A 27,969-nucleotide genomic window follows, 5' to 3' on the forward strand; every position below is an offset into this window, starting at 1 on the left:
CACACACGCACACACATACAGCAGAAGTGTGGCTGAAGTCAGATCATTCTGTTTGATGACAATCTACCATCAGTGTTATGGTGAATAAATTTGCGGTTAAACTACGAGCTCCTTTCATTTATGACCAAAAGTTAAAGAGCCACCATCATAAACACATAATGATGTTGCAGAGTCTTTGACTTTGAAAACACACTCTGCCTGTCATGTGACATTTTCTTTTTAAACACCATGATCAGTAGCTGAAGTTTATTTTTCAAACTAGAGAGATGAATAAACGGAGATAACGTAGGTTCAGCTCCTATTTGTGCTGTATCAGTTTTGTTTTGAGATGGGGGATTTGGGTGCAGAAAGCAGAATACATGTAGAGGAGGCCCATCTGTTTGAGCAGGAAACAGACTGCATCCTGCAGCGAGCTGCACAGCCTTCCAAATTACTCTGCAACCCTCCTCACCACAGACATGTTTATTAGAAGTACCATCATTTCCCAGGAGGGGCCTGAATGGAATTTGATTATAAGTTATTGTATGTGTGTGTGTGTGTGTTGCACATTACAGATGACTGAGCATTTTTTATGAAAGGCTCAAAAACACCAGATGTTCAAACTATTAAATATATCTATACATCATAATAAAGCCATCCTTGTTCAAGTACAAACAGGCATATAGCACTGACCTGATTGTCCACAATTTTATATACTAGATATGCCAAGTTGTAAAAAGGGCAAATTATCACTTTTACTAAACTAAACAGGATAACATCAAGTGCTTCAAAAGTCTTGAGTACAACTTTTGGATCACTGATCCTTAGCTAAATATTATTATAAGTAAAAAACAAACAAACATATAAACTAAGCTCTGCCCATGTCTCGTTTCATACACACGTTTCTGTAATAGCAGTGATTAGCTTGTCTCTCCAGACCCAAAAAGCAAAAATCATGATGGATGCTCATGGGAAAGTAAGGCATCAGCAGCTGCAGTGTGATTGACTGACAGCGCCCTTGTCCAATCAATAGAGAGCCGATTCCACTGCAGCCAATCGGATGCGAGTGGGCGGGACCAGGAGTCTGAACAGCTTGTGAAGCTGCTGCTCGCTAGCTTAGCTGCGCCGCTGAGCAATGACATGCTCTGATACAGAAATGCTATTCCAACGGGGCACGGCGTCTCCTCAGACAGGCTAGCTTGCTGGAGTGAAAAATTAACCAGCCAGGGTTCTGGGTGTCATTTGTGTGCACCCACTTCTTGCTTGTGTGACGCTCCTACACGCTTTCTGAAGGAGATAAGAAGAGGTGGCCATCATTTATCGGGTAAGACGTGGTGTGACTGAGCAGGGTAACGTATGGCTGTGAGGTGCCCCTCACGGTGAAGCTATCGGATCCAGGCTTCCCATGAGAGCTACAGGCTAGCTCCTGCTATCCCTCAGTTCACCGAGTAACGTTATAAGTCACGTCGGCTAACCGCTAGCTAGCTGTTAACCCAGACAAAACCAGTCTGTCGCCTTGCCAACATGGCCAGCAGACTGTTACCCAGCTGGCTAGCGGCTAGTTTGGCTCTAACCGAGATATTTGTAACCACTAAAAGCATATGTAGGTTTTTTTTTTCATAGGTTAGTCAAGTTACATAGCGTGACACGCTGTTAAGCTGAAGTTATAGGCTAAAAAAGCTCAGGGGAAAAAAAACTGCTACACAGTCTTTAAATGTGGCTACACTTCATTTCGTGCAGTGTACCACGTTAACGCTTTTATTTCTGAGAGAAAATGGAGAGGACGCCTTAACGGGAGCCACTGTAGACGGTTTACAGTACACATCTTCCAGCTATTTTACTGCATTCACAATGCCTTGTTGTATTTTTTGGGATGCTTGTATTATTTATGTAATGGTAACTAATGCTGAAGTTTAAGTTGTTGGCTGTTGTGCACTGATTGGACCCAGCTTGGTCATGGTCACGATGGAGGCATCCCCTGACATTAACTTATGCTTCCCTGAACGTGTGTAAAATAGCTTGTTATCTCTGATTGTAAACACAATAATAGTTATTATAGTCAGTATATCATCTGCTGGTTTTTGATGATGCATCGGAGTTGGGGAGTATTTTCATATGCTAAGTTTAAGGTGATGACTTCAGGTATCTTGGCTTGTCTGAACAGTCCCAAACTCAAAGATGATCTGTTTATGATGATATAATAGCAAAGCGAAGCTGGCACTTGATAAATGACTTGAATCATTTATTGTAGTTGTTGCTGATTCAATAATTTCAGCTCCAATTCAAAGAGGGGAAACTAACACCTGCTTATCAGTAGGTTGTGTCTGTGAACTTTCATCTTCCTAGGTAGACCAATAATAGGTAGGCAAATGTGGTGTGTAAGTTTCTGTTTTTCTAGAGAATCGCTCCCTCTGTTCATCCCCAACCTGCCATCTTTGTTGTTTCTACCTTGTGCAACCAAAGCCAAACTAAATGTCATGCTTCAGCAGCACAATGGGCGATAAGGCGGTATAATAGTTGGCAAGCTCATGTGGCTTAATGCTTGCGTGACCTGTTACAAAACTTTCTCACCAGTGCTGTGGCACAATCAGTTGATTAATCTGACGTGAGCATGTTATCTCAGATATTTATTTGGAGATATGTGGTTGGTTAGATCTGAGTGGTTTAAAGGGGGTAGCATGTGTGCCTTTCCAAATGCTACAGGGGGGGTCTTTTGCAGCTGCTGAATAGTATAGTTTCTGTAATTATTGTCACGCCGACAGACCTCTTCACAGTCTCTCATTAAGGTTTCAGGGAGGTGAGAGGGGGTTGAGAGACATTTGGTCTGCTCTCAGTGGGAGTCGGAGGGAGGGACAGCCACAGTTTGCAGGGAGAAAGATGGTGGAGACCAGCTTACCAGGACGATTTGCTGGAAAGCTGAAATTATATTTCTCTCAGGCACTGAGGCCAATTTGTGAGACACGTCAAAAATTGGCTATTAAGAGATCTATGGTGCCTGTCAACTGCCAGATCATGAGCTCACTTTCAGGTTAGATGACCCCCTCTCAACTAAATCGTTCACTATTCAGCCATGCATGGTGATATCGCAGTGATGTGGCCCTATTTATAGTTCCTGTTGACTCAGATACCCTCCAACAACACCCTTGTTTGAAAGTTTCGACTGTATAATCTTATGAATATGCAGCGATGACCCTTTTTGTTTAAGATCTCGCCCTTGCCTCAGTGCCTGCTATCAGTGCCCTGAAGCAGCCAAATATGTCCCAGCAGCCAAGGGGAAAATACCAACTGTGCATTTTCATGATAGCCAAAAAACTAATGTGGCTGAAAATTTCCCTGCTCAAATGACAGGCCCGGGAATTTAGTGTATTAACTGATTTTAGGGTTCTTGTGAAATGGACAAACTGGGGATTTTTCTCTGTGGATTAGTCTGTCTCTCTTCTCTCTTGTTATCTCCCTAATCTCAGTTATTGCATACGCTCCCTTCCATTTCCTCATTTTCTTGTATGATTTTGTTTCTTTTCTGTCTGACAAGTTTTCCTTTTGACTGCTCAAGCGTGCTTGAACGTTTCAACAGTCAATAACAAAGGTACTTTCTATATGTTAACTAAGGTCAGCTGCTGAAAAAGGAATTTAATCTTTCGTCAGAGCACATAGAGCAGGAAGAATGACAATTTTACATTACCGTATCAGAATGAAGGAGATATGAACACAAAATCTCTTCAGCCTTTGATGTATGCAACAACAAAAGCGTCAAATACTGCTTACTTGCTGGAGTTTGGTGTGATAACATTACTCCCCACTTCTGCAAATCTTTATAGACTCAAGGGTCTGTGGTTAAGATATTTGCTATCATTTCTCATTTGGTGTAAATTATTTGACTTCCTCGTGTAGGAGAAAAGAAGTGTGCAGTCTCAGTGGTGTTTTTCTCTATTAGTTCATTATGGTTTCAGGGTTTTTCTTTCAGTGGCTTTGGCAGTGTGAAAATGAGGATGTGTGCACTTGCAACTGCTGCTGTTATTGTGATGAGTGAAGTCGTCTTGTATCCATGACCAAAAAAAAAGCACAATTGTGAAAATGTGTTTTTGGAAGTGGAAGTCTCGATGAAAGTAGACTTGAGGCACAGCTGCGTTTCCACTGAGGCTATGTTTAGTCTGCCCACCTCTAGAGATTTTGTGTGAATTCACTAAACCAATAGTAGATGTAACCATCTTCTCTCTACCACAGCTTTGGAAACATCAAAGCACCTCTGAGGACTCTGAATCAGTGGTCCCATGTGAAGCATCCAGACCCTCAAATGGTTCTCCATATAGCACTGTTGTAATTAAAATGTCTTAAAAAGTCTGCACAGAACATCTGATTTTTATGCTCACAATGTACAGATCAATTGACCAACCACGACTTGGCTGCAAACGTGTAACCCCATGTCGGTTTTGTCCACCGACATTTCCAGTAAAGTTTCTTCAAACCAGACAGCGGCGTCCTCAACAATGTTGACAAAAACAGAGAAAGCAGCTTTACTTTGTGCACTTCTATTTTGAGCGTAAAGTAAGAAGACAAATTAGAGGAAAAAAAAGAAAAATGGAGCCGCAGATGGCTGAGACAGCACTCTCAGTCAAGACTACAGCCCATTCATCTCAGTGTCCCTGGGTCCCAACCTTTGGAGAGGTTAATAACAGCCATTGTCGTCTGTCAGTGTTGTGTTTGACAATAGCATATGTTCTGGCTGTACGAGTGGCGGCTTTAAGTAAAATGACATGAGATTATAATGTAAAAGAACCCCCGGTTTTGTCAAGCACAGTCCTCCCAGTGTTGTGTGAAATGTGTGTAGGCTGTTTCTCGGTCAGCCACCACAGAGGTGAGCGTTTCTCCGGAAAAGCTTTTCTTTCTTGTCTCCCTCCCTATCAAGCATCAGATTTTTCTGCCATCGCCGTGCAATCTTGAATGCCTCCCGCTCTCAAGATGCTCACACACAAGTTCCAACACGTGGCCCTCCCAGACTTGTGTCCCAAGTGGCTTGTTCAGTCCTATTGTGACAGCACCCAAGGGCTCATATTCAACAGGATGTAGGAAAACTAAGAGGAAGCCAGTGTATCCATTTCATCTCTCTGACACAGGCTGTCTGGCATTATTATCTTGTGGTTTACAAATGATCTGCTATTTTGACTGCAACAATAGCTTTTTCCAGAAGGCTGCAGTTGCAACGAGATATACAGCTACAGTGTTTGCGTGGCCAGATTTCGATGTCTTTTACTAACTCTTTAATGCTACTAGCAGCTTTAAGTAGCCTGACACCACACAAAACCAAACCACAAACAGATTTATTGTACTGTGGTGCTTGATGTTGGGAATCCTTCTGCTTTGTAAACTCAGATTAGTCATTGGGAAATCCCCTGGAGCTCTCAGACTTTGTGAGGTAACCTGAAAGGTTTATTTTGCTGTTGCCTTGATCCCACTTTTCTTGGATGTGGCCATCATCGGACCCTGGTAGCTGTAAGCAAACGGGCCACCCAGGACAACAAGTGGCAACTACAGCTACTAGCAGGGCGTGGATGTGGATGCGTAGGCTCTGCTGGTGTAGGTGGGGTCTGAGAAAATGGATCCTTTCTTATAGAAGTATTATGTTCTGTTGGGTATTTGCTTACAGAGAAGATGCGAGTGTTTTCATGCAAGTAAGCTGCTGCTGAGGACAGTTAAATATGCTAAACTTGTTTAGTTTAAATACTGGTATGTGATAATGAGATATGTGAAGCCTGTTTATATTGTCAGTGTATTTCCTAAAATACTAATGGGGTGGTCTTATTTCTAAATGTAGCCGGTTCTACAATCATTTTTTTTTTTGTATTTGCTGTGGTGTCTGATAGGGATGCTTTGATCAGGCTTTTCAGGGCTGATACAGATCACTCATTTACTTTTTTGTGATGATCTTGATTTTTTTTTTTTTTTTTTTTTTTTTTTTTCAACCATCCATATAAGACACCCTGTGAAGCAGCCACTTTTGTGTCATGTTTTTGTCATCCCTTTTTATTGCTGAGCTGGTCTCACTATTCCAAATTAAAAGACACAAAAAAGGGACTTGCGAATGACTGCATCAGGCATTTTGTAAGACAGTTTGCTAAAATTGTTTTTATCAGCCGCTTCATACTGTGTGGCATCTCATCCTGTTTTCCAGCCACAAAAATGCCAAGTCAGTTCACCGATGCCATGTCTCTGTGCGCCAGACAAGTAACATCCAGCCTCACGTTTGTGAAGTGGAGCTTGTGTGTGTGTGTAATGAAATGAGAAGTGAAAATGAGGAAGTGAGAACACTTTTGAGCAATGCTTGTTTATTTGCTTTATCTGTATTATGATTAGTTATTGAGATTGTCAAATTTTGCAATAAATACTATGATTTGATAAGAGATTGCTGCCATACATTTCAATGAGGAATAGTCTGTAATTAAAGTTGAGTATACATCGCTCTAGAGCAATAAAAGAGCTCTTTGGTGATATATTATCAAGATTGCCCTAAGCTTCATAAATACTGCTCTTGTCGTTTTAGTTAGTTTATCTGTACAGTTGTCTATACGGCTTAAGTGCTATGCAACATATTTCAAATGGCGGCATTTCTGTATGTGTCTCACAGATTTGTTTTGAGCATAGACTGAGCCTTTGATGTGAAGCTGGCCTAAAAGAAATCTCGAGACTTATGGTGTTGGTTGTTGCTATGAGAGTAAATCTCTGGCAATTCTCAAAGGACACGAGCCCCAGTCTATTTTAGGCCATTCCCAACTGCTGAGGGTGATCCCGAGGGGTGGATAACCAACTGCTTTCACACAGTCATGAGTCAAAATGCTTAGCCCAAAACACTAGAGGCCCCTTTGTCCTTAATTATGTTTTAATATGATAGTGGAACAATACAGTTTTCAAATGGGGAATGCCATATTTTCTCCCAGTAGCACCAGTGTTTAAGTTTTGATTTAGACGTGGTCTCTAAATTGAGGTATATTACATACATCAGTGCAAAGATAAGTTATCTGAACTCATCTGAGCTCCAAGGTCGAGCCTGCACTTTGTCAGATTGCATCACTTTCCCATCATCCGGTCACCCTTGTGTCCACACTTCCTGTCTCACAGCTGGCCTGCCAAGTCTCCCATGACCCTTTGCTGCTATGCTGCTGTTTTGTTTTGAGAGAATCTAGGACAGCTGGGATGAGATGCTCTCTCATGGGTTTTTAGTTGCCGTGGTTCGAAGTGAAAAGGAGCACAGGCGTGTATTCGAGGGGCCCGTCGCCGTCCCGCGCCGCCCGTTTGTGCAGCACACCGGCCCCGTGGCCAAAACGCAAGTTTTGGTGTAAGTTGGAGGGAGCGCAGCAGTGCCAGAGGGGCTGAGTGAGCAGTGAGCATACAGAGCACATTCCAGAAGGCAGCAGAGGCTGTGATTTTAGCAGGCTGTCACAGGGATTAGGTTACTCTGTCTGCCTCTGTGAGCTCATGCTGTTGCCGTCTCAGTGCCCCAGCAATCCTGTTGAGCAGCGGTACAATATTTGCTCCCACAGCGAAGAGAAACAAGGATCCATAATTGTTCTCTTGTTTAGAATACTCAGTATTCAGTTGCCGTAACTTCATTTTTACAAATAACCTCTGATGTTAGCCTTGTAAATAAAGTCAGAGCCATTCACTGGAATTCATGCTAAACACTAACACTATTCCATTCATTTCCTCCTTATGCATATCTCTAGTATTATATCCCTATTGTCATGCATTATCACATAAGCCACTGGGTGTGCTCTTCGACAAGCACTCCACTTTTGTTTTTTTTCCCCCTACAGAGATACAAGGGGTTGTGGCAGCAACTGTAGGCTGCAGGATGTGGTGAACGTTGAACTGTTGTTTCATAGTAACTCACAAAGTTGCATCCTGCATCTCTATTACACCACTGATGCGCAGTTGTCGTGGTTTGTGGTCAACAGTGCTACTTATTCTTTTTAAACTTTATAAGAAAAGGTATTTTCTAAAAAACCTAAGTAGAAAATCACAGCCCTGTGCTTTTTAAGTATTAAAGATAATCATGCCAGATTTGGATTAGTGGTCTAGTGCTGATGGGAAACAGTTGTTGGCACTCGTGAGAACATGAGTGGATCAGTGATACTAACATTGGTTGACCTGTCAGTGGCCCACAAGTGCTGCTATGGCAGTAGATAAAATGGACTCTCTCTATCAGTTTGGTATTTAGTAGTTAACAGTACAGTTTTCTGTCACGTGAAATCATCTTTGCACATTGGGCTCATCCTTGCATTATTGTGAATGAAAGATTTTATTATTTTTTGATTAACAGAACCATCAATTCTGATTATCTATTGATTGTTTTAAGTTATTCTTTAAATTTGGTACCAGCGTCCCAAATTTGAGGATTTGTTGCTTTTCTCTAATTTATATGATTATGAATCAAATATTTTTTGATTTGGGACTGTGGATTGGACAAAACAAGAAGTTTGAGGAGGACATCTTGGGCTTAGGGAAATTGTGATGGGTGTTTCTCACAATTTTCTGAAATTTAGTAGACTAGGCTAAAGGATTGATTCGTCAAATGTGTTATTCAGAGTTTCATTGATAATGAAAATAATAATTAGTTGCAGCTCTAATCAAATACACTGCTATTAAGTTTCCCAATTCAGTGTTCCATAGGTGGACCACTCATTTGCAGTGTAATGGGAGCTATAAGGAAGTGGTATGCTATTCATTTATATTAATGAAAAAAATGAAGATGGGGACATTCTGTTTGTGCTTTTCTATTAGCACGTAGTTTTGATTATCATGAGGAAGGAACGGCACCAGAAGTAGTAGCCACAGTTAGCGGGGAAATCCCTGCCGTCACCACTGGCCACCAGATTTGGTCCCCTGTCTACCATTCTTTGCGGTCTGGTCGCCTTTGTTGACAACCACAAAGCTTGTGCTTACTGATTCTGTTTTTGCTTTATGTCTGGTGCCCAAGTTATTTTCAGCTGGACACGCTTCTTCAAAACATCTATACGACTAGTTACTCATTACAAAGGTCATGATGGGAGCAGTTATTCATTACATCATCATCACCATCATCACTTCTGTTTGAATCTTAACAATTCACAAAACATCTTAAATGTTAAAATCAAATTAATCTTGTGACAGGAAGACAGCCCCACACTTGTTGCATCTTAAGCCCAACCATGATTGGTTTTACAGGTTAAAAAGGCTCCTCAAAATCACATTCTAGCACATTGAACATATAATGATGCAATGTGTTACTAACTTTGATTCAAGAGAAGTATGGATTTATGTATGAGAAAGAAATCAAAAGAAGCACATGTGTGCTGCAGGGTTTGTGGTGGACTGGATACCTGTTAATTCTACCAGGCAGCAGGGTAAAGTGAGATCCACTGTGGATATGACACCATCTGAGCAGTTTGACCTGTCTGACCCCGTGTTTAGTGCTTTGGAGTGGCGTGTGGCCTTGGCTCAGTCTGGAGCTGCGCGATTAGCTCGGAGCATCTGTCGCCCAACTTTTTGATCCTCCCTCACATCTGCACTCGTCGTAAGTCACCGCGGTGTTAATGTGCACTTACTGCTCAGTCACTCTAGACAGTGGGGGGTGAAGGAAGTTAAAAGACGCGAGAAAGGGATGCAGTGTGCTTTCTGAAAATGGGAGATATCTAGCAAAGGGATAGTCCTTTATGGACGACTCTTTCATGCATTGGAAGGGAAAGTTTAAAGTGGGAAAAAAGAGATCGTAAGGGGGGGGTGTTGTAAATGGAGAAGGAGCAAATATACACATTTGTCAGCTTCTCTGGCAGACAGTTATCCAGCCCAGCCCAGGGAGTGGAGAGATTGTTGCCTTTGTCTTGGTGAAAGCGGCAGCACTCGAGGAGAGTAAATCAGCTCTTTGTTTATGTGTGCCGCTCCCTAACATGTCTCCCAGTGTTCATTAATTTAATTAGAGATGGACAAGGAGCATGCAATAGCATGCCATGAGATAAAACCACAGCAATACACCCTAATGTTATTTGGTAAACTAAGTCAACAACACCCTGCATGGGGAAACATATCTCAGAACACAGGTGTCCCCCTTTTTAAAACGTGCTTATATGAAACACAGCCAGTTTGGGATCCTTTATATTACACATTTTAGCTTTAGACCCTTTTCATGGTCTTCAACCAGTGACGAGGGAGAAATGTGACTCTATAATCCTCTGTTTTGTTTTCTGAAATGATGAACCATCTCATCCAGATCTTGGCTTTTTCCTTCAGAAAAGCATGAATGACGTTCTTCTCAGCTCTCACCTATTGCTTATTTACAGTTCATTTTAAACCTCTTGGCTAATCATACTGAAAGCCAGCTTGGCTCCCAGTGCTCCTCATGTTTGCGTAAGATCAGGTTCGAGGCCTATCTCAAGGCCAGCTGCAGCTGAAACCTAGACACCACTGCTTCACATAAAAAAAAAAAAAAATTAAAAAAAAACAGAGCTCTCGATCAGTGAGGTCAGTGTGGCGTTCCTGAAGTTAGTCAGGGGGGGAAAGGTGAAACTCCATCCACTCCCATGACATCAGAGCAGCTAAGCAGTTGCTTCAAAAGTGCTTCACGCTTCCTTCAGTGCTGCTGTATGAACCTAAGCTTAGCCTCGCTGTGCTGATGGCTACACGGGTCATAAGACTGCTTGTTGTGAATGTGCTCATTGTTGAACACAAACAAGTTTTGATTGTGCATCACAGTACTCTCAAATCATAATTTTAAAACGGCTTGGGAGCTTGAAAGTTCTTGTGATAAGCAATATTGCAAACAATGGAGCCATGCTTGTAATGCAGATCACATAATCACAGCATTTGCATAGGCTGCACACTTGGGAATATTTTTAGGCCTGTGCTAAATTCAAAGCAATATCCTACATCATTAGTGCTCAGTGAAAGCTTCACTCCCTGATGTTGCCACGGTGCTGACGCACGGTGCCCCTCTTCTTTACTTTCCCTGTTACAATAGTCTTTGCCATCTTCCTGGCTCCCAGGTTCATGTTCAATGCTGAACACAATAGACAATTGCTGGACTGCTCCTGAGAGGAAACCATCCCCTCTGTAAATTTATGAAGAATGTGGACACTGAGAGATTGGCTCTACACTCTCTGGCAGCTGTCAGTGTTGAAAACTGAAAAGAATAGTCATTTATATCTGTTATTTCAAGAGTACAATCGGTGGGGGGAAATTATGTCTGAAGAGACAAACTGTGGAAATGGTAGCTGGCATACATTCAGCATAGTATATTTGGATAACACTGTCTGTATCTTGGCATGAGTATACCATCAGCACAGCTTTTAGAGTTGCGTATTAATTTAAAAACATTTGTGAGCAAATTTTGAGAGTCAGTTTCTAAATCTCTTGCTTTTTCTGTCTTTTCTTAGGTCAACAGAGAAGTGTCAGAGCCCTTGAAGTTCTCAGCTTTGATGCAGTACAGGTACAGCTTTCTATTTCCAAACACAGTTTCTAAATTTAATTTTGGTGCGTCTCTTGCAGTACCCAATGACTGTGTCATGAACAAGCAGCACAGTTGGAGAATAAAATGTGTATGAAGGCTGGGAAGACGGAGAGGAAACAGATGCTCTTTGTCCTAGATAGGCAAGATATTTCACTTTAAGGCGAAGTTCTGTGGCATTTGGTATCCAAATATGTTTTTTTAGTTGATTTCCTAGTTGTGTTTATGTAATTTAATTCATATTGATTTGTCATCATTTCAGAAGAACAAGTACAGCAGTTGTAACAGCAGAACCTTGTCCCTGTTATGACTGCTGCACATAAACACTGCCCCAGATTAGATTGTACAATAAAGACTTTTTGCAGATCAACTATGTAGAATATTCATTCCAGCCGCTCTGACCTATGTTCTTTGTCTTCTCCTGTCTCTCCACCAGTGCACCTAGTGCAAGATGACGGAAGAGGTGATTGTCATCGCCAAGTTTGACTACATGGCCCAGCAGGACCAGGAGCTGGACATCAAGAAAAACGAGCGCCTCTGGCTCCTCGACGACTCCAAGTCCTGGTGGAGGGTTCGAAATGCCACCAACAAAACAGGCTTTGTGCCGTCCAACTACGTAGAGAGGAAAAACAGCGCCAGGAAAGCTTCTATTGTGAAGAATCTCAAAGACACACTTGGTAAAAAAAAAAAAAAAAATCAGTTCTGGTTTCAGCATGTGATGGCTAGGCAAGCATTGGCCAGATATTTTGTTAGTTTACATTCTCCAAAATCAATGTTTATTCTTATTTTAGGAGCTCACAAGCCTCCAGTTAACCTGTTTGGTATTTGCACTCTAAACTTTTAGATTTCTTCATACATAGTTGGTTATATTTACTCAACCCAAAGGGAGTAGCATCAGAAAACATCCTTTATGTAGGGTAACGCTACCTCAGTTTGTCTTTAACCACATTGTTGCGGTATCTGATGTGCTGTATAACGGCCTCCACAGGAAGATTGTCTCAGGCTGATGTCTGATTGGTTGCAAGACTGAGAGCTTCTTTTTTCTCACAGCTCACTTAGACTGAATCTTTAGTTCCTGGATAGAGTCTGTATAGTTTAGTGTCTATTGTAAGGGGCGGTTTTTCCATTTTACCTTGAAACATTTGCACAGGTAAGACAGTAATATGTTGATATGATTTTTAGCCGTTTTTTGGAGGTTAAATACAGATTCAAACAAAGCTAGAACTTGTTTTATAACTGGCACAAACAAGAAAACCAACCTGTCTGTTTTGTGTTAACAAATCTGAATATCCCCACTTTCTGTTTGTGTGTATTGAGTGTTTGAGGCTATCCTCCTGCCCTTTAATCACAATCAGAATTGGAATGGCACAGGTGTTGTCTGCTCTGTCAACACAAACGTAATATTTCTGGGCACCGCCATTTACCAAGGGCCTTGTACCGCCAGGAGCAAGCCAAATGTTACTGTGTATGTGAGCCAAGGTTACCATTTGTCTTAGCGTAATTCTTCTTGATGACAGACATTCATGATAATTTGGGATATACACACCAGTCTGGAACACAGCCAGATGGCCTGGTATTAGTTTTGCCTGTGATTTCACTTTTTGATCATTTCTTTTGCACATTATAAATAGTGATGGTCTTGTCTTTAGTTTCTGGTGCTTTTCACACTCTAATCTCCAACTTGTTCTGCTCTGCAGGGTATCATTAAGAACATGATGGGATAACCATGTTTGTTTGGACATGTCGGCCATGTTTGTTTACGCCAGATCTCATTAGGTTGGGTTAAAGGTTGTATAGCAGCATTTTTTTTAGTTAAAAGCACACTAAATCGTGTTTCCCTTTTTTTGTAAAGGGTACATGTTGTTGTGGCTGTGATATTATTGCAGTAATAATTATAATCATTGTCTGTTTATTGTAGTTTTCTCTAATTTTTGTGAAGCTGAGATATAAAGAAACCAGCACCTGCTGTTTACAGGTCCATTTCACAAAAACATAACATCAAACCACACTTGTGAGACTGACAAAGGAGGCAGCCTCATCTCCTTTGCTTGTGTTTGATGTGGTGATGTTGATGCATCACTGTGTAGGGTGCTCTCTGCGAGGAAGCCCTGCGCCCCAAAGTAGCTTTTCCTTGCACAGAGGAGCAAAAGAACGGGGGGTTGTTCTAGATACTGCTAACCAGAAGTGTGTCATCAATTTTTAACTATCACACACTGCAGTGTTTGCGAAACACTTATCTGTTGGACACGTGAACTCTGTCTTCCTGTTAGCTGCACTGTGTTTTTCTTTTTTTAAATGTCCGTGTGTGTTGTGGTGAAAAGAGAGTGATGACATTCGGGCATCACAGTGTGCTGAAATGCACTTATGAAATAAGAACAGGGAGGGGCCTCTTTAGCTTTTCTTATATACTGCTCATTTATTGTTTTGCTTCATCTTTTTAAAACTGACTGGAGTCTTTTCCAGTCTGTTTTGTCCTTAAGTGTGTAGATTTTTTTTTTAATATCTGCCTGCTCTGTGTGTGTGGTGTTTTGGGTAGGGGCATCTGTTCACATGAGCCTCCCAACTACTTCCCACCTGTCACTACATCCATTGATCAAATAACCTCAGGTGAACAGCTGCAGGAATGACACAAACACACTCGCTCATGTACCGGCTCAGGTCTCACTCACACATAAACCCAATAAAACACGTACTAATGTAAAACACGAGTTAAGGCAAAATGGAGCCTCGTTAAACACCAGTACAATCGCAGAAAGCTTGTAAATACTTCACCTTCACTTCTCGTTTTTTATGATCAATAAGTAGATTGAGGACATTTTAACTGGCAGCTTGTGGGTGGTTATGTTTTCCGTGTGTGTGTGTGTGTGTGTGTGTGTGTGTGTGTGGGAGAACAATAAGGGAAGCAGCCTGATGACCACACTTTCATATGTTATGTGGGAGGAAAAAATCTATCTTTTTTCTATTTCAAACAAGCCGTTGCTGGGTGTGGAGTGGTGTCATCGCTTGAAAGAATGTGCGAGGGTATGATCTGTCTGCAGATGGCTGTGTTTTGTTGTGTGTGTGTGTGTGTTTCTGTGTTTGAGGACTCATGTTTCCTGGGTTTGTTGTAAAGTTATGAGTGTCTCTACAAACAGCAGTCATGTGACAGTGAGCACTCACTGACTCACTCAGCTGTTGCAGCGTCCCCACAGATCCCCACAGTGTTTTTCTTTTTTAATTTTTTTTTTTCGATCACTACCCTCTCACAAATCCCAGCCTGCTGCTAAATGGTGATGAAATTGCTCCTTCACTTTCCCAGTATCTCTCTTCTTTTATCTTTTTCTTTCTCTAAGTCTGAGCTCCAATCCCCCCTCCACCTCCCTCCTTCTTCCCCTTTCCATGAGGCCTCTGTACTCTGCCTTCCAGAGCTGAACTGGAGGCCTCTCTTATCCCGCGCCCTCATTGGCCAAGCCCGACCACATGGTCACGGAGTGGGCTGCCCTGCTACGCTATCCGCCCAGCTCTCTGGGTGTTCACATGGAATAACTCTACAGCTGCAGTGGGAAGAGAGCAGGGGCCGGGAAAGAGACGGAGAGGGAGAGACGGCAAGCCCAAAATGGACATGGCTAACCTATTCAAACATTTCTTTCGTGAGTTTTCCACTTTCCTCGTCTTCTGCAGCTCCTTAAAGTTGTTCTGTCTTGTTTGTCGTTTCACAAGTGCTCTACAGAGCTTTTGTCTGAAGTTTTAGTGCTTCCTCTTTCTCCCTCTGACTGTGCAGGAGCGGTTGTCAGGTTTTTGTTTTTTCTTTCTTTTTTTTTTTCATCCTCCCTGTCGTAATTTTTACTTTGGTTGGAAGTCGGTCTCAGCTTAAGGTCAGCCAGATGAATGTGTCATAATTAGAGCAGGCGGAAACTGATTTTTGCACTGACATGTTGTGCTGGAAGGGAGAGGGAGAGAGGGTGTCTTAACAGCTTTTGAGGCTGTGTCTGTGTGAGCGGCTGCAAAGACTGGGTGGATATGCTTTTGAAAAGCCTTCTGCTGAGCTGAAGCCTGTAATTGCCCCAGCAATCCTTCAGTCCCTTTCTTTTAAACACACACACACACACACACACACACATATATATATATATATATCATACTTTTTCTTTTAATCTGGATTACATTATCACGGTTGAAGACCCTCTCTCCACCCTGTGTAGGAATATCTCAAGACATGACCAAAGTCTGTTTTCTTTTATGCTACCCTCAGGGCGAGCTCTCTCATTTTGGGAGCCACCCCCCCACCCCACCCTACCACCAGTCATGAGCTACAGTTGAAGGGACACGGGGTGTTCATGTAGAACACTGTAGTCATTGTGTTGGGAGGAGGAAGGGGTCTCTGCTGATTGATGGGACCCGGGCGACCATCTTCTGCACCTCGCTCGGTTATCAGAGGAATGTCATTACCTCGGCAGCTCTGTGGGCCGCGGATACTTTACAGCCACACTGTCACACTTTTTCAAAAGGCCCTGGCACACACCCGTGCTGTAATCGCACCTTGTAACTGTTGAGTGGTATCTCCTGTCTCTGCCTAACTTCCCCACTTGTGCATGTGTGAGTGTGTTTGCCGACTGGCCTGCTTGTAGTCTAAAGAGTCCACAGACAGTTATGGGCTGAGAAGAACATCGAGATGAGCTAACAAACCTTTTGCTTGTGTAAACTGCTAGTCTCTCTCTCTCTCTGTCTCTCTCTCCCCTCCCTCTGTTTTCCTGTTTCTCAGCCTCCCCAGTGAGCGGAAACTCTAATTTGAGCCACATTTCTCCCTGAGCTTTGGAGCAGTGCAGGCCAGAGAGGAAGTGAGAAGTTAGAAGGAAGTTGAATCATTTTGCGGGGTCTGTCCGTGTCGGACTTTCTGGCAGTGTCTGTCCCTCGCTCCCTCTTCCCAACTCCCGCTTCTTTTTTCCAAACCACCCTTTACTGTTCCCCACCACGACCAAGACATAATCATAATTAAGACATTGGCGAAAGAGTCGTCAGTGTCACTTGGGCCTGAGACATTTGTTTTTCTGAGTCTCCTGCCATTAGGAATTGCCTGAGCAGTTGAGTGCAGTGGTCTGGGCTTGTTGAAGACTCACCAGAGTTGTAAACATGTTTGTAGGAAACAGTAGAAGTGTGTACAGCACACCCATCATCTTTATGGCCGCAACTAATAATTATTTTCTCCATTAATTAATTAATTGTTTGGTTTATAACAGAGTTGCAACAATTAGTTGATTAATCGATCCACAGATAATTGGCAGCTCTTTTGATAATTGACAGTCATTGTCAACATTGCCAAGGTTCCATCTTTTAAAATCTGATGATCTGATGCATTTCTTTGTCATACATAATAATAGACTGAATGTCTTTGAGTTTTGGTCTCTTAGAGGGAAAAAATAAGACATTTGAAGACGTCACCTTGGGCTTTAGGAAGTTCTAACAGGCATTTCATGATTTTTTTTTAATGATTCTTCATGAAAATGACAGGTAGATTATTCAATAATGAAAATGGTCATTAGTTGCAGCACTAGTCTACAGAATGTCAGCAATGAGGGGAAAAATGTCCGACAAGCTGGATCTAGTTACTTTTTGCCATTTTTGCTTTAAAAACTGCTCAAACAATAAATTAATTGATCAAATAGTTGGTTTTACTCTAATTGTCTCATGTCCTGCTTTGAATGGGTTTAGTGGTTGCCTGACAGTAATAACCTCCTGTTAACAACTGAATTAAAAGTGAGGCCATGTCATGAGCAGAGCTTGCTATTGTTGTCACACTACTTCTTTGTTACTAAATGAAATGTAGCATGAAGCATCAAAAATTGTCATGTGCTAAAAGCTGGCGTCACGTCTGGTCTGTTTCGTGAACTTGTGAAGTTGTTTCGATGAATCACTTTCTGATTTAAATCATTAGATGCTTTAACCACATAGAAATGCTGCAACAGTTTGAGAGTGAGGTTTTCATTCCAGTGTTGCTGCAGCGATACAGAGGCAGATATCAATAGCCAATAGGATTTCAGAGAGAGATTAACTGCTGGACATAAAATCAATTAATACAACCCCCTGCTTGTTTTACTATCAGGAAGGGTTCTATTCAGGTTAGCCCCTGACTGTATCGCTGCACTGTGCAGAGCTGTAAAAGAAGTTGAAAGAGCTTTGCATGTTTCCTGTGCAGCCATCAGTAAGCCATGTTAGCAGCTTGATTGAAGCCGCGGTCTTAAATACAGCGTGAAACCTCCCCAGTGAAGAATACGCCAATTCGCCCTTTGGTGTGTTGCCTTTTACTTTGTTTGACTCACTCTTTCGTGATGTAATTACATTTAATTTGTTAAGTCTCATTCTAGTCCATATGGCTGTGGGTTGCTGCACTGCGTCACATGTCTTGTGAATGCGAGTGACACATTGTTGTCAGACTTTGAAAAGCCACGGCCTTGCAATTTATTTTGTGATAGGGACTCCCAATTAGGTTTTCTTTTTGTGAGCAAAAAAGCCATTTCACTGCTGCTGAACTGGTCCCAGTGACGGTGTTCTGCTCAAGTACGAGGATGTTCAGACACTGTCAGACAGCCTGACGCAGGGTGTTGTCGTCCACGGAGGAAGAGCCCTGGAATGGAGGGAAACCGAGGGGTCGAAAGGGCCCTGGCAGACAATGGACAACCAGCAAGCGTTGGGAGGCCAGAATTAAAAAACAAAACTAGTTCCTGTCTGTCACTGGCAGACATTCTCCCCAGCACTTTCTTCTCCTCCCGCTGGCGCACCCCACCTGTAAACAAAAAGTGAAGTTTTCGAAGGGGTTTAACATACTCGTGTTCAAGTCTTTGTCATTGTTTTGTAGTGATTTACTGCCATCTGACGCAACATGATTTCCTTCCTCTGCATCCTTCTCTCAGGAAATGAACAGGAAAAAGCATCTGACGTTGAAACAGAAAAGTTTCCAGTGAACACTACTTTTTAATTTCTCTGCTGTCTCTAAGGCTCTTCCCATGTAGGAGTAGCACTGTGGTTTGTGGGTTTCAGGGGAAGCGCTCAGCTACCACATCTGCACATACACAAGCAAAGTTCATGTAGTCTGCAGTATTCAGGGTTAGCTTCAGGTGGAGAGATCACATATGGGCAATGAGAGGAGGACTGTGCTTCTCTCATGGAGGGAGGAGTTTGGGGAGTCACTGGGGGTGGGAGCAAAATGCTGTGTATTTTTAGTTTTTCACCTTCTATTACCGTGGAGTTAGTTAATCAAACTATTTTGCTTGTGCAGGCTTTCTTGCCCCTCTCAAGATACAGTGTTTTAATTAATTTCTACTGGGTTGTGGTAAAGATGGCAAGTCTGGACGGTACTGTGGCCTGCTGGTGAGATGTCCCATGATTAGCGATTCAACAACCAGTGATGTGTCCGTCACAACTATAAGTCCAGACTGAAGTGCTTGACCTCAGACTGCCCAGCCATTGTAATTATGTAACTTTTTTACAAGCCGATAGGTAGTCTATAGCACTCGCATCCAGATGAAGAATGGTAAATGTGGCACAAAATTTAGCTCGTTCTTTCAAAAAAGAAATTTTTACTGGTAAAAAATATTCCTAACTTTTCGTACATGTCCTTTGACAACTTCAAGTTGTGTTGAATGACACAGTTTTTCTCCATACTTTTTTAGAAATATGGTTCAGCATTTTGCGTGTATTCCACCATGTATTTAGCATCCCATACTCCAGATAACTCCCCATCTTCTTGTCTGCAGTCAGATGTGTTTCCTACAAACATTCAGCCTCTTGTCAATACCAAAATGCCAGTGGACATGCCTTGAAGAGGTCCGTAGATTTAATGGTCCAAAGACCTAAGCTTCATTGGACTCCCAAACCCAGCAGAAAAACTTGGCAGAAAGTCAAGGAAGTGCTGGCCAAAATCAGTTGAGCAAAATGCAGCTGTGTCCACCATTAAAGACGGTGTCCTTGCTCTAAGTAGCACCGTGCTGTGCGTTTAGGGTGACAGCCTGGTAAGATAAGAGCTTTTGCTAAATTGTAAAAGGAAGCACAAGCATCACAGTTGTTCCTCACTGCTGTACAAGTGAATTCTCTGCAATTAACCTACAACAGCATGACAGATTGGCCATAAGAGAAGCAGATGCCCTCGATAACAACCCCTTATCTTCTCCCGGTATCTCCTACCTATAATTGTGCAGGCAAATCCCAACTTCCCCTTATTACCTTGACCTAGATGGAGCATCTAGTCAAATGCAGTTGTCTCTTGGTTCTGTGCTTTTTTTAATGCAAAGCGCTCGTGTGACTATAGCAGGAAGCGGCAAATAAAATCCCAGACAAGGGACACAGATAAGGGCAGAGTCACCTGGCCAGAGAGATAAAACATGGGCTCAGTTGTCTCCACTCTCAGCTGGAGCTAACAGATACTTTATTTATGCAGGGTTGACCCCTAACCTTTGTTTGGAGCTAACTAGGTCATTTCCAACTGTGCACAAAATACGTCCTGGGGCCTGCACCTGCACGAACAAGTTCTCTTCCTCAATATGTACATGTGATATTTTAGCTGTAGATACAGTCAGTATCATTTTTGTACCAGTTTAAACATTGAAGAGGAGTAAGCTGTTTGTGTTGGTGTATATACCTTTGTTCATAGGTTTTGTGGCTTTCTTTAATTCTATATGTATATTCATATATAGATTGTAGATGTTTTGGTCATGGCTTTTTGCAGCTCTCCCTTTGAGTTATTTACGCTGCACAGAGACAAAACCTAACCTCGCCAAGCAGACATCAGCTCTTAACACCCTGTCTGGAGTCTGTAGTTATGTACAGTGGTGTGACTAATAACAGGGTCTACCTGGAAGCAATTTGACATTGGACTCTCGGCGCTACCATGAAATTTGTCTGCACTCCTTGAGTCACAGACACATTTCAGTAACAATTTATCTGTGGTAGAACCAATTCAGTATGGCGTTGTGACAAATTAGTCACGTTCCTCGCTAAGAAAACAAACACACACACACACAATCATCCCAGCACAGTCCTGGAGACTCCACCCTGCCTTCCTGTGTAATTTCACCTAGCTGACTTTGGATTATGCAAGCAATAGCTGTGCAAACGTAATCAGAAATAGCCACCACTTAGGTCTGCTCACCTTGTCTGGTATCAAAGTCTGTCTCCACTTTAGTCTGGTTTGCCTGCATCATCAGTTAGGCTTTAGATCTGTGATAATAACTGTAATGTCATATTTGCTTTGCAAAAACCAGCAAAAAAAAGTTGTGGACTGTTTCCACAAGTAATATATAGAGAGATCAATGTGTGAGCACTAGAGCTGCTTTCTGGTCTCTTGGAAAATTTAAAATGAGGTGTGATCTCTCAACTGCGTCCACTGCTAACCACACATGTGTTTCATACAACTGTTAGCATGCCGGGCTGCCAAGTGGAAATTCTTGTCCAGTAAGAGGATGACCACAGGCCTGCCAAAGCTCGGCCTCCAGGCTCTGTAACCCAGGAAAAGGCTAAAGGCCCCGGTAATCCCCCTTCTGTTAGCCTCCGGGCTGTTTTAGAGATGACGCCACTGAGCGCAGGTCTTGCACCATGCCAAGAGGTTGTCCGCATGCATGTATGATTAAAATTCACCCTGTGGTCGTTCACTGTTTGACTAGCTGACATTTAGCGTGCACACAGAAAGGAAAAGCTACTTCTCTGCTAGATCGCAGTCTTGATAAATATGCCCTTTTAATCATCCCTGCTCTACGCTGAAGGGTCAGCTCAGTGGGGTGCCTGGAGCATTGAGGGGGAAGGGAGGGCCGGAGGAGAGGAGAGTTTGTGTGGACAGAGGGGAGGAATGAGAGCAAGAGTGTGCTGGCAGAAATGGGATGGAGTTGGGGTATCCAGCTGCTGTGTAAGCAAGGCCGCAGGTGTCAGGGCAGCCGAAGTGATTAGCGCAATGTGATTAGCAACAATGAGATGTGACTGAGCCCTTTTGGCTGAAGAGTTAAGGCAAGTGTAGCTTGTAATTAATTTCAATGTTAGGTAGCTGTGCTTTGATAAACTGGTGTACATTTTTTTTTTGCTTCCACAGGATTTATAGTCCAATGCCAAAACAGGTTTTCATCCCACTCTGATTTATTTTTTAACATTTTTGTTCCCTCAGCACCTAGGCCTAATCCCCAAGAATGTATCTGGATTTGGAGTGTGGGGGTTATGGCACTGTAATGTGGAAAAGGAATGATTTTTAGCCCTACTTACCCGCCCTCCCTGTATTTCAGCACAACCCCCTAATGCTTATTATCACCGCCTGGTATTTGTCTGGGATTTCTTCTCCTCCCTTAAATTTTCAGAGGTGTTTTTTAATGATGCGTGTGTGGTTTTTGTTTTTCTGTTGAGACTTGTTCCACATCAGTGAAGGATGTGAAAATTGCAATTCCAGGGTCTTGTGTTTTAGTAAAGTGGAGACTTTTACGTTTTAATTTACAAAAAGACCCGGAGGCTTGTGTGTCTGCTAATTCAGGATGTCAGCTGCCTTGTAATTAAGATTCTGACCTAATCCACTGGATGTAATTTTAGTGCAGATGATGATGATGTTTTTCTTTATAAACTCTTACACCTTTCCTTGATTTGTTTTTTTTCTAGGAATTGGGAAGGTGAAGGGCAGAAAAGGGATGAGAGACACAGCCTCCAATGCAGACACGGACATGTACGCAGATAACGGCGAGAGGCTTTACGACCTCAACCTGCCTGCCCTGGTCAAGTTCAGCTACACGGCCGAGCGCGAGGATGAGCTGTCTCTGGTGAAAGGCACGCGAGTGGTGGTGATGGAGAAGTGCAGCGACGGCTGGTGGCGCGGCAGCTATAGCGGGCGGTCTGGCTGGTTCCCCTCCAACTACGTGACAGAGGACGTGGACGGGACGGCGGGGGGAGGGGGCATGGGTGGGCTCGCAGACCCGGCCGGATCGCTAACAGAGAAGCTGGCGGCGGTGGTGAACAGCACCACGAACGGGAACAGAGTGTTGCACACGGTCCAGGCGCTCTACCCCTTCAGCTCGGCCAACGACGAGGAGCTGAACTTCGAGAAGGGCGAGGTGATGGAGGTCGTGGAGAAGCCTGAGAACGACCCGGAGTGGTGGAAGTGTCGCAAAGGGGACGGACAGCTGGGCTTGGTGCCTAAAAACTACGTCACTGTGCTGGACTCCACCTCCCATAAACCCGCAGCAGGGCCTGCTGGGCCGCCCACACCTGACTGTGACTACATCTCGCCCTCAGGCAGCGGGCGCTTCGCGGGGAAGGAGTGGTACTACGGCAAGGTGACGCGCCACCAGGCGGAGGTGGCCCTCAACCAGAGAGGCTCAGAGGGCGACTTCCTCATCCGAGACAGCGAGTCATCGGTCAGTAGCCTGCCCCTGCTTACCAAACGATCATTGACTTTGTTTACATGGCATTAAGGCCCCTTTACACTCTGATTTTGGCTTTCTGAGCTGAGATGGTCAGAGAAACGTTCTAAAATCTTTGCTTTGTGGTCCAAGATTAAACTGAGACACATTCACAGATGGCCAATTTAGAGTTTCAGAGTCCAAACAAGATTCGGTGCGAGCTACCAAATTCTGACAGTGTCATAAATTTGGGAGCAAATTCTCATAATGTGATTGCTGCTACGACCCTAGTCAGCAAACCAGCCAATCAGATTATCACGTGTAATGATGCAGAATACAGTGGCCAGTGCGACAGTCACTGAGCACCAATTTTAAATAAAGTGGAGGGTAAAAAGCCTCTCCTCCTCATCCTCTTTTGCGGTTTTTCTATGCATACAAATGTCAGCACAGTAGTCAGCATTTTTTTATTGTTGTGCTGGATCCAAAATATAAGAGCAGCATTTATCTCGCATTCATTGCAACACTCTGACATGTCTCATATTGATATCGTACAGTCTGACAAAAGATTTCATTTTATGTTGTTGAGTCAGGAGGCGGAAATCTCAAAAGCGCCCTGTGAACACTGTTTTCCTTTTCCTCTCCACAGCCAAACGACTTCTCCATCTCCCTGAAGGCGCAGAGCAAGAACAAGCATTTCAAAGTGCAGCTGAAGGAAAACCTTTACTGCATTGGACAGCGCAAGTTCAACTCCATGGAGGAGCTTGTTGAACACTACAAAAAGGCGCCCATCTTCACCAGTGAGCAGGGAGACAAACTGTACCTGATCAAGGCTCTGGCCGCCTCCTGATCCCTCTCTGTCACACACACACACACACACGCACGCACTTGCACACAGAAACACACATACACACACACTCACTCCTATACATTAACTGCATCCATATATATGTATACAAACAGATACTTATGTCAGAACACACACTAACATTTAAACTCCCAGCCTGAGGACTTTAACACATCATCAGGACTTAAATGCCCGATTTGTGAGCATTCCAAGAGGAGGGATGGAAAAAGCATGGGAGAGACACAGAGGAATGGAAAGGGGAGGCAAAAAGACTATGGACTCCTCAGAGTTGACTACAGACCTCTTGGTCACCTATTTTAAATTATCCAGATGTGTTAGGTCATAGGCAATGCCATGTATTTCCACCTTGGTATCTATTAGAGTTGCATTTAGTTTCCTTTTTTTTTTGTTGATAATATATAATCTTTTTAACAGTTTCTTTTTAAAATGTGATGATTTTTAACTGTAATACACCACAACCACCCGCATGTGGCATTTTTTTCCCCCAGATGTTAGCAAATCCAGAGTCTAGCCTATAGAGGTCTACATTGCAACTCATGTTTGTGTTGTCTGTCTTAATTGGTTCTTTACGGTTGTGGACTCGCTAATCCACAACTTCTGCTAACTGCTAATCATGAATAAAAATTAAGTGACCAAAATATATTTATTGATACAATTCTAATAGGATCATGGTTGTAGAGATCAGAATATCACACTCATGAGCGTCTTTTTTTTTTTTTCTTTTTTCGGAGGATTCCTCTTCTTGTGCGAGTTCAAACTAGTTGTTCAGCTTTCTTTTTGTACAACAGAACTGCTTGTCTCACATATTGCTGTATCCATATCATGTGAATGTTACAAAGCCGAGGCATCGCAGACAGTTAGGTAGGGGGTCAGGTGGGGGTTCAAAATCCCATGATTTGCATGCGTGCACGCAGACAGAATAGCGTCCTCACACCTTCACCGTGTCTCCCAAAAGAGAGCGACGGTCCACACGAGTGATGGAGGGGGTTTATCCATGTGTCTAGAGGTCATGTGAAGAGTCAGAGACTTCCTCAGAGAAGAGTAGCTCCCTCCCCCGCTTCTGACAGCCAACGGCGTCCTCCCGGTGCTGCCAAAGGGGCCGTTTCTCTGGAGAGGAGGAGGAGGAGGAGGAGGAAGGGCAGCAGGGCGGGGAAATGTACGCTGACAGCAGTGTGGCTTCCAAACAACCCGCCAGTTCTGTGGAGCTGGGAGGGGAAATGGAGGGACCAGTCCAGGCAGTCCAGGGGAATGATGTCACTGCTCCTGAATTAGTGATCACTGGAGGGAATGGAGGAGTTGAGGGGGGTCACCCAGGGGTCGCGTTTCTGCGGTTTGCAGCGCATATACATCAAGCTAGGAGACGCCCTCTTCCTCAAAGAGGCACAAAGGATTTTCAGAAAACAATTCCTTATGGCTGTGCAGCTTAAAGAGAAGCAAACTGGTTTAAATGCTCGATGTTTTCTTTGATATGTGGACATTTGGTTTCATGGTCTAAGAAGTTTTGGGGGATCCATCTTGTTTCTTCTGGATTTGTGGTCAATGTCAAGTTAGAATACAGCGCACCTAAGTGTTTTCAGCAGATTGTAGTTCATATTTACAGCACAGGTCTCTAGTGAATGGAGTGAAAATGGACCAAGGAGTGTTTGAATGTTGACGGGCAGCTAGTACCAGCGTGTGCAATCAGAGCTGCAGCAGGGAGCCACTCCAGCCGTGGGCTTAGGGAGACGACGACGACGACGATGATGATGATCGCGATGCTTGTGATGATGAGTTCTCCAGCTGTGGCCAGTTGGACCCGAGTGCACAGAAAAAGAGAGGGGGGGGGGGGTGATTTCGTAGAGGAGGAATGGAAAAATGGACCCTAAAAAACAAAAGTAGGATCAAGGGAGGAGACTTGGAGAATCTGTTCCACTGAACAGAGCGTCTGGATTACCGCTCCCAGTCGCGTACGGGTGGGGAAATGAACGGAGGCCAACGCTGATGTATCACAGCAGAGAAGAAAGGATCTTGGATGGCAGTGTTTTGGGAGGGCTTCTAATGTCTAGTCAGTCCATGCATGAAAAAGAAAAAGTCAGTAATGCCACAAAGGGCACAAAACATGGGTGTGAACCTCTCCATTCCCCAGGTGATCAACAGAGCTGTTGACGGAGTGTTTTCTCTGCTGTTGGAGCTGTAAAAGAATTTGAATTATGATAAGCAGCGAAGTAATTGGCTTTCAGTTTAATTTTATGATGGGTTATAAGTGGCATGCTCTGATTATACGCCGACAGTAGCAGTCGAGATCTTAATTCAAGTGATATCACATCTTATTAAACCGCAAAAAACAACATTCCAGGATTAAAAAGCTTCTGTCAGGAGTCGAAAGATCTTGTTCACGATGACTTTTTTTTTTTTTTTTTTTGGTTACTTTTGGGTCCCAGTATTTATTTCAACCGAACCTGTAACCTTTATTTCAACTTGTGTACAACATCTGTGCCTGTATTCCCTTCATTTTCAGTGATTCCCTTTTGCTTTCTGTGTTCTCAGTCCCCACATAAGTATTTGGGTTACAGGAATCCTGTTACGTGTCATTTATTTCCCCCAATCCCCGGCTGTATTGGTGCCATTTCTTTCTGCCACTTTTCTGTTACACAGTGTTTGCCTACAGTTGTCCTCAACTGCTATCAGCAAAAAAACCCATTTTGATTTTTTATTTTCTTTTGGAGAAATTTCGTCCCTGGCTTCCAGTTGTGCAGCATCTGCAATATCAAGCAGCATTAAAGTGACAAACGCCAACGCAATGTGCCCCAGTTTGAAGGATTTAGGAGATTTTAATGTGCCTTCACAGCTTTCTGTCAACCAAAGGTTAAGTGTCCCCTTTCTTTAAAATCCTTTATCTCGTTCTTCCCACTTCTCTTGTCACCGCTGCGTGCTATTTGGTTAAAGCTTTGCATGTGCGTCAGTCGAGTCTGATAGCAGAGCCGAGGTGTCGGGGTATTTCCTCATATCGGGCTCTCTTTGTTGACGCAAGCTGAAGATGTCTGTCTAACTTTTTTTTTTTTTTTTCTTGTCATGTGTAAAATGCTCATTAGGTGATCTTGTGTGTAGTTTCAAGTGACCTTACCTTTGCCGATTTCATCAAGTATAACTTCTTAATTGAACAGCGAATGCCTACATGTACAGTATAAGATATGCGCTGATGTTGATTCAGAAACATAACCCCAGGTGTGATGTAATCATGACCTGAATCTCATGTATGAGCACCTCAAGTAACGGTATCACACATTGTTGGTTGTGAAGAAGCTGTCATGGTTTCCAAGGAAATAGTTTTTTATGTCTGTATGTATTTCATATACGACTAGTGTAAGACATTCACTTTTGCAGTTTAGCCACTTAAATATGTAAAAAAGAATCAAATCCTCAATACGTAAATGTTTTACTTGATATTCAAACACAGAACCACAGCATCTCCCTGCTTAGATATTGTTAGAAACTGGGATCTCTTTTATTTTACACCAATGGAGGCCGCATGAGCAGAGCCTTGTAGCTGTACAGAGACCATTTGAAATCTGCTTAAAAAGACATCGAAGTCACTTGTGACGGATATTATCAAGAGATTCACTCATCAGACTATTTTCTGTGATCAAGAACTACACTGCAGCCGGAGCTCTTCTTGTTTCTCCACTGCTAAACAAGCCTGAGATAATCTTGAATCCTAAGACTGATTTCTTGATAATAACCAGAACGAGTGACCCCCGTGTTTAACTTTGGTGCTTTTGTGCTGCTTACATTTCTATGGTGTTCTTTGTCTCACAAAGCTTTTTTTTTTTTTTTTTTCTTTCCTGTATGAGAGAGTGAAGAAAACAGATCCATGCTGTGGAACGATAAAAGGCAGTGCTGTGAAATTTAATGTCATGCTCTTAATACTGTTTTTATGGAGGGGAGATCGTCTTCAGGTGTAATAATTTAGAAGAGTTTATTAGAGTGTTCAAAAGACGTAATAAACGACATAAAAATCACCGTCTTGTTTTTCTATGTCACAATGTTTGGATTCTCAGGAAAAGTTGCTGAATGTTGGTACTTCCACTTTCATTTCTTCTTTAAGCAGAATTTTACTGGATTACAAAATACAGCACTGTGATGAAGTATCCTGACTATGACGGCTAGGTAGTTTTTTTTCTTTCTGTGCTCCGGCTTTGCTATAATGTGATTACAAAGCCGCTTAAATTGCTACATTAACATCATCCAACAGACAGCAGATGATTCATGCATGAGGGCAGTGGTGATGGTTTTGTATGATGCAGGGACGCCACTTGGTGGCCATTTGCGTCATT

The 27,969-nt window shown here is 43.0% G+C and overlaps 1 protein-coding gene across 3 annotated transcripts; it reads left to right on the top strand.

Moving 5' to 3' along the window:
- Positions 1-1,118: 1,118 nt before the first annotated feature.
- nck1b (NCK adaptor protein 1b) lies at positions 1,119-27,928 on the top strand. 3 transcript variants are annotated; one of them, XM_070852578.1, is made up of 5 exons: positions 1,119-1,303; positions 11,382-11,434; positions 11,889-12,129; positions 22,055-22,806; positions 23,438-27,928. In XM_070852578.1, exons 3-5 carry the CDS (start codon positions 11,904-11,906, stop codon positions 23,636-23,638), a joined length of 1,179 nt encoding a protein of 392 aa, XP_070708679.1. In that variant the 5' UTR covers positions 1,119-1,303; positions 11,382-11,434; positions 11,889-11,903; the 3' UTR covers positions 23,639-27,928. The 3 variants fall into 3 exon arrangements, with proteins under 3 accessions (XP_070708679.1, XP_070708680.1, XP_070708681.1); XM_070852579.1 differs by lacking the exon at positions 11,382-11,434; XM_070852580.1 differs by lacking the exons at positions 1,119-1,303; positions 11,382-11,434; positions 11,889-12,129 and adding an exon at positions 14,997-15,081.
- The last annotated feature ends 41 nt before the right edge of the window (positions 27,929-27,969 follow it).

The sequence above is a fragment of the Pempheris klunzingeri genome, chromosome 21 (genome assembly GCF_042242105.1).
Source record: "Pempheris klunzingeri isolate RE-2024b chromosome 21, fPemKlu1.hap1, whole genome shotgun sequence".
Lineage (NCBI taxonomy): Eukaryota > Metazoa > Chordata > Actinopteri > Acropomatiformes > Pempheridae > Pempheris > Pempheris klunzingeri.